The sequence below is a fragment of the Calliphora vicina genome, chromosome 2, assembly GCF_958450345.1.
Source record: "Calliphora vicina chromosome 2, idCalVici1.1, whole genome shotgun sequence".
Classification (NCBI taxonomy): domain Eukaryota; kingdom Metazoa; phylum Arthropoda; class Insecta; order Diptera; family Calliphoridae; genus Calliphora; species Calliphora vicina.
The window spans coordinates 58,784,729-58,795,701 of record NC_088781.1 but is presented as its reverse complement, the minus strand read 5'-3'; the positions used below and the strand labels follow the sequence as shown (position 1 = coordinate 58,795,701).

At 31.9% G+C, this 10,973-nt stretch overlaps 2 protein-coding genes across 2 annotated transcripts; both read left to right on the top strand.

Annotated features, from left to right (window-relative positions):
* The first annotated feature begins 3,177 nt into the window (after positions 1 to 3,177).
* On the top strand, positions 3,178 to 3,745 carry LOC135950495 (adult cuticle protein 1-like). Its single transcript, XM_065500031.1, has 2 exons — positions 3,178 to 3,183; positions 3,275 to 3,745. Exons 1-2 carry the CDS (start codon positions 3,178 to 3,180, stop codon positions 3,743 to 3,745), a joined length of 477 nt encoding a protein of 158 aa, XP_065356103.1.
* Positions 3,746 to 7,417: 3,672 nt separating this feature from the next.
* On the top strand, positions 7,418 to 8,046 carry LOC135950492 (adult cuticle protein 1-like). The gene is made up of 2 exons (XM_065500030.1): positions 7,418 to 7,423; positions 7,552 to 8,046. Exons 1-2 carry the CDS (start codon positions 7,418 to 7,420, stop codon positions 8,044 to 8,046), a joined length of 501 nt encoding a protein of 166 aa, XP_065356102.1.
* The last annotated feature ends 2,927 nt before the right edge of the window (positions 8,047 to 10,973 follow it).

The window sequence follows — 10,973 nt, the reverse complement described above, 5'->3', positions numbered from 1 at the left end:
AGTCGAAAATAGTCTAAAAAAATCAAAAATAGTCTAAAAAAGGCGAAAAGTCAAAAAAAAGTCGATTTAACTAAAATGTCGAAAGTTCGAAAAGTCGACTTTTTAAAAAACGAAAAAAATCGAAAGTTCGAAAAATCGACTTTTTAAAAAACGGAAAAAGTCGAAAGGTCGAAAAGTCGAAAAATCGACTTTTTGTTTCAGCTATAGAACCCTACTCTATATGAGTTATTTGATGGCAGATCGAAATGTCAGCTCGACTCTATTGACTATCTGGCCCAACTTAGGCAACACCATGTTGATATAATATGGGTTCCAGGTCACAATGGCAGGGGGAATGAAATCGCAGATGAATGTGAAGACGGGTCGTCCTTGAACGTACAGTGGGGAGCACAAATGAGTACATGTTTCTATTTTGTGCACTTCTTATGGAATAAAAATAAAACTAATAAAGCAAATCCAAAAATTTTTTCTGTCATTTATTTTATGTTTAATATGTAACAAAATGAGTTACAATTCAAAACAAAAAACATCCAGTTCTAAATAAAAAAACAGACAAAACTAAAATAACTCGCATGTACTCAATTTTGCACCCCACAATAACTTTAGGGAAGAATTGCATTTTAAAAAAAAATAATCAAAATCCTTTATAACGTAGATAAAATTTTACACGCATTGGCATATTTTCTATAAATTTTTCATTAACTTTTTTTGGAATACTCTCTCTCTCGTGCTCAATCCACTGTTAAAGCTCGTACAACTTGGTAGGAGTAAATCGGTATTGTTTCAACCGCCAATTCACGATTCACTAAAAATTCTCAATAGGATTGAACTCAGGACATTGAGCTGATAACTGCATTAATAAGAAATTTTTCTAGAAACACCATCCTTTACGAGTTTTGGCGTGTGTATTGGGTCACCATCCTATTGAAAAATTATTTCTTCTGCAAGATTTCCTCTTTTAAGCTAGGTACTCTGTTCAAAATTTCGTGCGAAATGCTGTCAAACTACATATAAAATATTTGGAATGAAATATATGCGAAATAATTTCGCAAAAGCAGTACTCTGTTTTTATTGTGGAAAACATGTGAAATACATCTGGCAACCTTATTTTTCCACACGAAATAACATAAGCAGCACTTCTTTCGCACGAAATTAAAAGCAACAGCTGGCTGTCGAACAGCATGTAAAATTTTTCGCATGAAAAAACCATGATTTTTCGCAAATATGAACAGAGTACTAGGCTTTATATACAAAAACGTGATGATGAGACTACAAAATCGGTATGGTGAGTCTGCAAAATACGCAGATGGTTTTCTTTTCCCATTATTTCATTGATTCTTTGCATTGGTGGCACCATATAAAGCAACCGCATATCATTACCGTGTTTTACTGTTTCCTTATTTTGTCACCAATTTTGAAAAAATCGGCGAAATAATGAGTTAAGAAGACTATCTGCGTATATTGAAGATTAATCATACCGAATTTATAGACTTGTCATTCCGATTTTGTAGATAAGAGCGCCAATCATGTCGAAGAAGTTATTTTACAGCAGGACGGTTGAAACAATACCGATTAACTCCTACCAATTTGTACGAGCTTTAACAGCGGATTGAGCACGAGAGAGAGAGTATTTTATTCCATAAGAAGGGCACAAAATAGAAACATGTACTCATTTGAGCTCCCCACTGTAACTATTGCAAAAATGAACATTTATAAACCCTTGGTGGTGATACCGAATTTTATTGAGAAATAAGCTTATGAAGACACGGAAATCAGCTGATATAATATCACAACTTGTAGGATATCGAGAATGCTCTGGCTTTCTGCAGCTAGAGTAATGATTCTAATCAAATTTGTCAGAAATACCTGTTGGTTCACAAATGGACCACATAAATCAAATAGATGTCCGACCGAGACTTCTAAGGTTTAACAATGGCCCACAGGTCCACCGAGTGAACTTGCTTAACTTGCGAGCAACCCACGCTACCTAATCTAACCTATGTTTCTGAATCGATGGATATTGCTATTATAAAGGTATTTATATACCATAATGCCGCAATCCGGAAAGAAATTTGCCATTTTCAATAGATAAAGGTGTGTAAAATTTCGTGATATTAGTTGGAGTATATTTAAAGAAAATAGAAAAATATTTTTAAAATCTTTCAACTATTCATTAATCTGGTTCTATTTCACCAATTTTGCTCATTTTCTATACCAAACATTTATGATCAACAAGGAATTTCATCTCCGTACTTACCTTCATCGATGTTATATCTTGCCAACAACATATAGATGGACAGACATAGCTATATAGAATATTATAAGAAACCAGATAAGATATGTTACAAACGGAATAACAAACTCAATATACCTCACATCTTTTAGGTAGTTGGTTTAAAAATGTATGTATGTATTTAATTTTATTAATTAAAAAACTTTTAATTATTTTTATTAATTATAATTAGAATGAAATGGAAATTTCATTTGATAAATTAAAAAAGTGCATAAAACAAGAAGTTTATTATTTATAGATCAAATATAGAGATATACTTACATACCCGTATGTATAACTATTTACAACTATTAATTGTTTTGCTGTAATGACAATGTTATTGCAGCTCTCGTAATGTCGAGTGTTTTAACAAAACTACGAGTAGTTTGATCCATAGATAAATACACATAGATCGCAAACTCTCCTATCAAAGAACTAACTCAGTTGTCAAAAACATAAGTGGTAAAAATTAATTTGTAAAAAATATGTGAAAACAAAAACAACACTCATAGGTGCGATAATTTTGAGAAATTTCTAGTATCTAGTTTTGAGTTATTTTCTAGTTTCCGCTCTATGTGTATTTCTCTATGGTTTGATTTTAAAGAGTGCTTTGTTGAATGAGTGAGTGTTTTTTAAAATCTTTGAAACTAATAACTCAAACTTGTACTTTCCTTGTTCTGCCATTTGATTAATACATATTGTATATTTGAATATTTAATAAGATTGTTGTTCCTATTTTAATATGGAGAGATTTGTAATAAATAAATAAATTATGTTGGTGCATTAAGTTGAGAAATTTTTGTATAAAAATAAGGAAATTTGGCGACTAAAATCAGAATAGAACTTGAGTTCATAACAGCAACACAAAGTTAGTTTTCTGCAAAATTTCAATTAAATATATCAAAATGAAAGTAAGTTGTTGATCCTGCTACAAATATAAAGGAATAGATTAAGTGCAAACAATAATTAATACATTTATATTAATAAAAATTTTTCTTTCAGTTCGCTATTGTTACCTTGTTCACTTTGGCCTTGGCTTTGGGTGTTCAATCATCCATTATTCCCTGGGGTGGTGTAGTGACACAAGTTGCTGGTGGTCATCTGGCACACACATCTGTTATATCCCCACTTGGTTTACCTTGGGGTGCTGGTGTTGTAGTCGGTCATTCACCAGCTGCAGTTCCTGCTGCTATCTCCGTACACGGTCCTGGCTCTGTAGCTGTACATGCATCCGCTGCTGTACATGCACCCGCTTCTGTAGCTGTACACGCTCCCGCTGCTGTACATGCACCCGCTGCTGTAGCTGTACATGCACCAGCTGCTATTCCCGCTGCTGTACATGTTCCCGCTGTTGTCGGTGGTCACGCTAGTTATGTTGCCAAAACTCGTGGTGCTGTTCACTCTGCTCCCTTGGCTGGTCATCTCAACTCGGTAGCCAATGTTAATGTTGCCCCAGCACCTGGAACCTGGTAAAATGCAACCACCACCGCACAATCGTACTAAATTGTATCGCCTTTAAGTAGTGTGATATGATTTTAAAGAGAAAAATTAAATAATTTCAAAATTAGTTCTGTTTTAGTTTAATACAGGGTACATTTTTTAAATGTTCATACATATGTAGCTCTTTTCTATTCTCTTTCACTTTTTCCTGTAATTTATTATTTCCTTTTTTAGCTCTACATTTTTCAGTCAATTTCCATTGTTTTCCTAATTTCTGTTAATAAAGCAAACACTTTGTTAAAAAAGTAAAAAATAATAAATAAAATGCATTTTAATTTTTTATTAAAGTATATATGTGTGTGAAATATCTATTAAATAAAAACTTTGGTTTGTCGATGTTCCCAACTAAAATTAAACTTTAGTTTGACCATTTCCAGAAATTGTTTTGTTGCCATCAGTATTTAGTGAGCTGGATGAATGATAAGAAATTGGTCACAAACTAAACATATCATATTGGTATCATGTGAAAAGCGCCCCACAGAGGGATGGGTTCATACATTATTGTGCAAAAATTATATAGAGCATTGAAATTTGGCACCGAGAATTATATGGACTAAATTAAGAAATATGAAATTTTATCAAAATCGTCCATGGCCGTGGATACAAGCCCATACAATCCAAATCGATTTTTTCGCATAAAATTTGTGCTATCCAAGCAAATTTGGCACACACAATTTCTGAAATAATAAAAGCACGCATGCTAAGTTTTATTAAAATCGAACACGCCCACCACATACCGCCCATGCAATCTAAATCGATTTTTTCGCATAATATCACCAAATAAAGATAGAAATTAAATTTATTCGTATCTAACTAAGGTTAGCTACCGTTAACGCTAAGCTACAGTTATCCCTAAAATACCTATAAATAATTTTATTTATTTGCATGTCCAAAATTATGTATGAACTATATAAAATAAAATTATTTCTGCACAGAATCATTGCAATAACCGCAGTGTAAGAGTTCTACACCAAATCCAAATATCCATGGCGGTAACGTAATTCTCTGTATTTGGTGGGAGGAAAAGGGTCCTATCTATTATGGAACCTGTACCGAACGCAACTGATTCGTTGGCCAAAAAACGCCCAGAATATGCGGCCAGACAAACAAATAATATTTCATCATGACAACGCTTGACCACATGTTGTAAAACCTGTTAAAAAGTATTTAGAATGAAGTGGTTGGGAAGTTTTGCCTCACCCGCTTTATAGTCCAGACCGTGCCCCGTCTGACTACAATTTATTAACGTTCCTTTAATATTTATATGTATTCATTCGCCACTATTGGTGTTACTCATGGAGAAAAAACATTTTTGTGGTAAACTTAATCTAAGAGCAACATATTATGATAAGATTAATGATTGTAGTTCAAACATATTACGATAATTATTAGAATTACAAAATATCATATTATCAAATACAGTCGAAATTTTACATCATAATATTTTCCAATTACTTATAATGTGATCTTATAACATCACATTATAAACTAATGTGATCATAAAATTGCCATGCATGATCGTAATATGTTCAAAATCATAAATTGTTGATAGACAGCTAATTGTGTACCACAATAAATAGCATCCATAGAAACATTAGAAGAGTTAACAGTTGCTATATCACAATATTGTTATTTAGGAAAATATGTTAAAAAATGGCTGTTTTACGGAAATTTAAAATCAGGATTCCCCCAACTAAAACAAAATACTGTCAGCTATTTTTTTTAAGCAAGCATTTGTATTAGAGTTCCTACGCGGAAAAAATTCTTGGGAATATATTTTTTTTTTAAATTTTCGGGATATGTTTGTCAGTAATTTTCGGGAATTTCTTTAAAAGTTTTAATCCTAAAGTTACAATATTCAGATTCGCTGCGATATCCATAGATCTTATCGGTACAAGCAACAAATATTCAGTTGGCAGAAGAAGATTTACGGTTTAAAAAAACTTAATTTGTATCATTAAGAAACCAGTGGTTTCAAACCACAGTAGAAAAATTCGGTCATTAAGAATGAATCAAATAGAAATTTTATGTTCTTTAAGGAATTTTTATGGTGCCTAACATTACAAATATTAAGGATTTTTTCATATATAGAAAAAAAACATAACATTAATAGTGGCTTAAATTTGTTTATCAAAAATCTGATTTGAAAAATATATCGCTCTACAAAATCGGAGATCATTACATCTTGATACAGGTCCCTTTCATGATCTGGACAGTCTCAGAGATGTGCTACTTACAAATCTAATCAAATTGGTCCGAAATACCGGTTGGTTCACAAATGGACCACATAAATCACAAAATCGTATAACATGAAGACTTCAAAGGGCTCACAATGGTCCACAGAACCTCCGAGTGAATTTGCTTAAATTGTGAGCAATCCACGCTACCTAATCTAACCTATGTTTCTGAATTTTGGCTGTATACTGTATTATAAAGGTATTTATATACCATAGAGCCATATTTCGAGATCTTGTATTTCAAAAGAAAATAATGTGTAAAATTTCATGATATTATTTGAAATATTTGTAAAGAAAATAGAAAAACGTTTTTGAAATATTTCAAATTTTTTTTTTAGTTTGTCTCATTATGGTTCATTCTATGGTTTTACTTGACCGATTTTGCTTATTTTCAATACAAAACATTTCTGATCAACATAGAATAGTATTTGGGAAAAATTGCATTCTCGTATGTACTTTCATCGATACCCTATCGAACAAAAACAGACAGACGGACGGATATAGCTAAATCGGCTTAGAATATTATAAGAACCTTGAAGAATAAATATACTTTTTGGTTCTACGAACAATATTTCGATATGTTACAAACGCAATGACAAACTCAATATACCCCTCATAGTTGGCTTAAAAATGTATGTATGTATTTTATTTTATTAATTAAAAAACTTTTAATTATTTTTATTAATTATAATTAGAATGAAATCGAAATTTCATTTGATAAATTAAAAAAGAGCATAAAGCAAGAAGTTTGTTATTTGTAGATCAAATATAGAGACATACATACATACTCGTATGTATAACTATTTCAACTGCACATTAATTTTTTTTTTTTTTTGCAGTAGTGACAATTTTATTGCAGCTCTCGTAATGTCGAGTGTTTTAACAAAACTACGAGTAGTTTGTTCCATAGATAAATACACATAGATCGCAAACTCTCCTATCAAAGACCTAACTCAGTTGTCAAAAAGCTAAATGGTGAGATAATACATTCTATGTGAAAACAAAAAAAAAAACACTAGTAGGTGTGAGTATTTTGAGTAATTTGGTTTGAGTATTTTTATAGTTTCCGCTCTATGTGTATTTCTCTATGGTTTGATTTTAAAGTTTGTTTTGTTGAATGAGTGAGTGTTTTTTAAATTCTTTGAAAAAAATAACTCGAACTTTTACTTTCCTTGTTCTGCCATTTGATTAATGCATACTGTATATTTGAATATTTAATAAGATTGTTGTTCCTATTTTAATATGGAGAGATTTGTAATAAATAAATAAATTATGTTGGTGCTTTAAGTGGAAAAATTTTTGTATAAAAATATGGAAATTTGTCAACTAAAATCAGAATAGAACTTGAGTTCATAACAGCAACACAAAGTTAGTTTTCTGCAAATTTAGTAAATTTAAATACAACAAAATGAAAGTAAGTTGTTGATCCTGCTATAAATATAAAGGAATATATTAAGTGAAAAATATAAAAAAAAATATTTTATATTATTAATAACAAATACTTAAATATTTATTAAAAAATTAATACAACTTTTCTTTCAGTTCGCTATTGTTAACTTTTTCACTTTGGCCTTGGCTTTGGGTGTTCAATCATCCATTATTCCCTGGGGTGGTGTAGTGACACAAGTTGCTGGTGGTCATCTGGCACACACATCTGTTATAGCCCCACATGGTTTACCTTGGGGTGGTGCTGTTGTAGTCGGTCATTCACCAGCTGCAGTTCCTGCTGCTATCTCCGTACACGGTCCTGGCTCTGTAGCTGTACATGCATCCGCTGCTGTACATGCACCCGCTTCTGTAGCTATACACGCTCCCACTGCTGTACATGCACCAGCTTCTGTAGCTGTACACGCTGCCACTGCTGTAGCTGTACATGCACCAGCTGCTATTCCCGCTGCTGTACATGTTCCCGCTGTTGTCGGTGGTCACGCTAGTTATGTTGCCAAAACTCGTGGTGCTGTTCACTCTGCTCCCTTGGCTGGTCATCTCAACTCGGTAGCCAATGTTAATGCTGCTCCAGCACCTGGAACCTGGTAATATGTAACCACCACCGCGCCATCGTACTAAATTGTGTTGCCTTTAAAGAGAAAAATTAAATATTTTCAAAATTAGTTCTGTTTCAGTTTAATACAGGGTACATTTTTAAAATTCTAATAGCACTTTTCTATTCTCATTTACTATTTCCTGTAACTTGTTACTTCATTTTTAGCTCTACATTTTTTAGACAATTTCTACTGTTTTCCTAATTTCTATTAATAAAGCAATCACTTTGTTAAAAAAGTAACAAAATAATAAATAAAATGCATTTTTTTATGTGAAATGTCAATTAAATAAAAAAAATTAAGGTGACCCCGCTTGAAGAATAATAAGGTGTCGATGATCCCAACCAAAATTAAAGTTTAGTTTATCAAAATTGTTTTAGTGAGCTGGAAGCAAATTGATCGAAAAGTAAACATTTCATATTGGTATCATGTGAAAGGCCTGTAAAATGAGCTTTCAATGCCGTATCTAAATTTTCGTGCAAATCCAAAAATGTTCGAAGTTTTGAATTTGTTGGCAGACATTTTTGAATTATTTAAAGTAATTAATTTAAATAAATACGTTATAAACCTTAAATAAATAAAATATTTGTATCTAAGGGGTAGAGTCAATTATTGACCGATCCTTAAAAAATTGCTAGAAAAAGTTTGGATCATATAAAACATGTTTACGATATTAATTATTATAAGACAATTATGAATGTTTAAGTCATTTTCTCAGGAGGACATTGTATGGGGACTAGGGACAAATTTCAGAGTACTTAGAACTAATTTGAGCAAAATTTTATCAGGATTGCCGCATAATCAACATAATTATGACTGCAACAGTATTCCGGGGAACATTTGTATGGAGGCTAGGTGAAATTATGCACCGATATTGTCCATTTTCAATATCTAATAAACCTTATCAGACAGTATTTGTGGACAATTTCAGCTCCTTTTGTTTGATTTTTACAAAATCAAAAACTTTTTTTCAAATTGGCCCTTTCTTTCTCAAAAGAAATATTAGGTCTTTTTGGTCGCTTAGTAGTATGCGAGTTGGATAACTATTAAAATAAATATTTTGTAATTCGAAACATACAATTTTTTACTTGTTTTTGCAAAATCTAGAGCTTTTTATTTTGCAAAAAAATTCGAAAGATTGAAGCAATTGCAATTTAAACTATTTGGGACACATTTTGCTAAGAACAATAGGTAATAAGTTACAAGGATTAACCATTCGTCCCGATCGGAAGACATCGATTTCAAAAGTTGGTTCACTTGATATGAAATCCCGCATAATTTTGTGGATCTGCGACAAATATTTCGATGTGTTACAAACGGAATGAAAAAATAAATTTGATGGTGGGTATAATATGCTAATGTAAGAATGTTAGTAATAGTTCGGGGAAAATACATCAAATTTTGTCACATTTTGATCCATAACTATTTTTCTACCAATTTTGCAGATTTCTAAATCGACTTAGAATTTCTTGATATACATATGTACCTTGTTAGAATATACACACAGTTACTAAAGTATACGCACGATTGACTTTTTGGGCCTTTTTTTAAAAATCTATATATTTAAAAATACAAGGTCTGACTCATTCATTCACTCACTCATTCACTGACTCATCAGTCATGAGTGAGTGAATGAATGAGATAGGCCTTGTATTTTAGGTGAAATAATGAACCGAGCCAGTTTCAATAGGCTGGGTCCTTGGGCCGAAAAAATAATGTACCAACTTTGATCGAAATATCTTCAAAATTGCGACCTGTACTCTGCGCACAAGGTTTATATGGACAGCCAGCCAGCCAGCCAACCAGACGGACAGACATCGTTTAATCGACTCAGAAAGTGATTCTAAGTCGATCGGTATACTTTAAGGTGGGTATTAGACTAATATTTTTGGGCGTTACAAACATCTGCACAAACGCATTATACCCTCCCCACTATGGTGGTGTAGGGTATAAAAATTTGTTTGAATTTTGAGGGGTGCCGCACAGTGGGAAAAATAACCAATCTAGCTTATAAAAAATCGTATCTTTTAAACTATTGATCTGAGGAGTAAGAAATGTATGAAGCGAGTGATCTTTAAATATATTGTATTTGTAGACACCCTGTTCCATTACATGGTGCACCAAAAGGAAGGTTTTAGTGGAAATTACAATTTTTCTTGGTATTAATATTCAACAAAATAAATCAGAATTTTTTGTTAATTAAACTCAACAAAAAATATTTTTATATGTTAATTAAATCATAGCATAGCTTTTTGCAATAAAAATTATTGAAAAAATGAATTTTCATTGAAAAATGTTGAAAAAACCTCTTGTTTATGATGGGGTTTCGTGCGTTTTGTTACCTAGAATAATTATTTAAGATTATGAATTTTCATTGAAAACTATACAGTAAAAGACCATAAAATGTTGGAAAACCTTAATTGCATAAAAATCAGATGCACAATAATTTCACTGCCTGTTTTAGAAAATAAAAATTTCCATTTGGGAATTTATATTGAAAACAAAAACAAATTTTAGGCAAAAAACCCATAAAAATAAACATTGAATATTGCCCACAAGCTATATTTGTTTGACCCTTTTTATATACGTAAATATCTCAATTTTAAACACTGTTTTGGTCCTAGTTATTTGAAGCCTGGTCCTCTTGTGGTGAAATTAAGGACGACTACACCAGAACCGCTAATGGTTGAGTATCCCTAACAATACGATTATATAGGAAATTAAATGTATTATACAAGAAATTAAACGTATTTGCAAATGTAAATAGTGCCAGGGTTCATAGAAAAATATTGGTGCCAGAGCCAGAGTATTAAACAATTGCTTAAAATTCTACTTTGTGGCAGCCAATTTTTTGTCCAGACATACTTTATTAGGTCTAGTTTGAAATTCAAAAAATTATTTTGGAGGCAATTAGGGGTAATT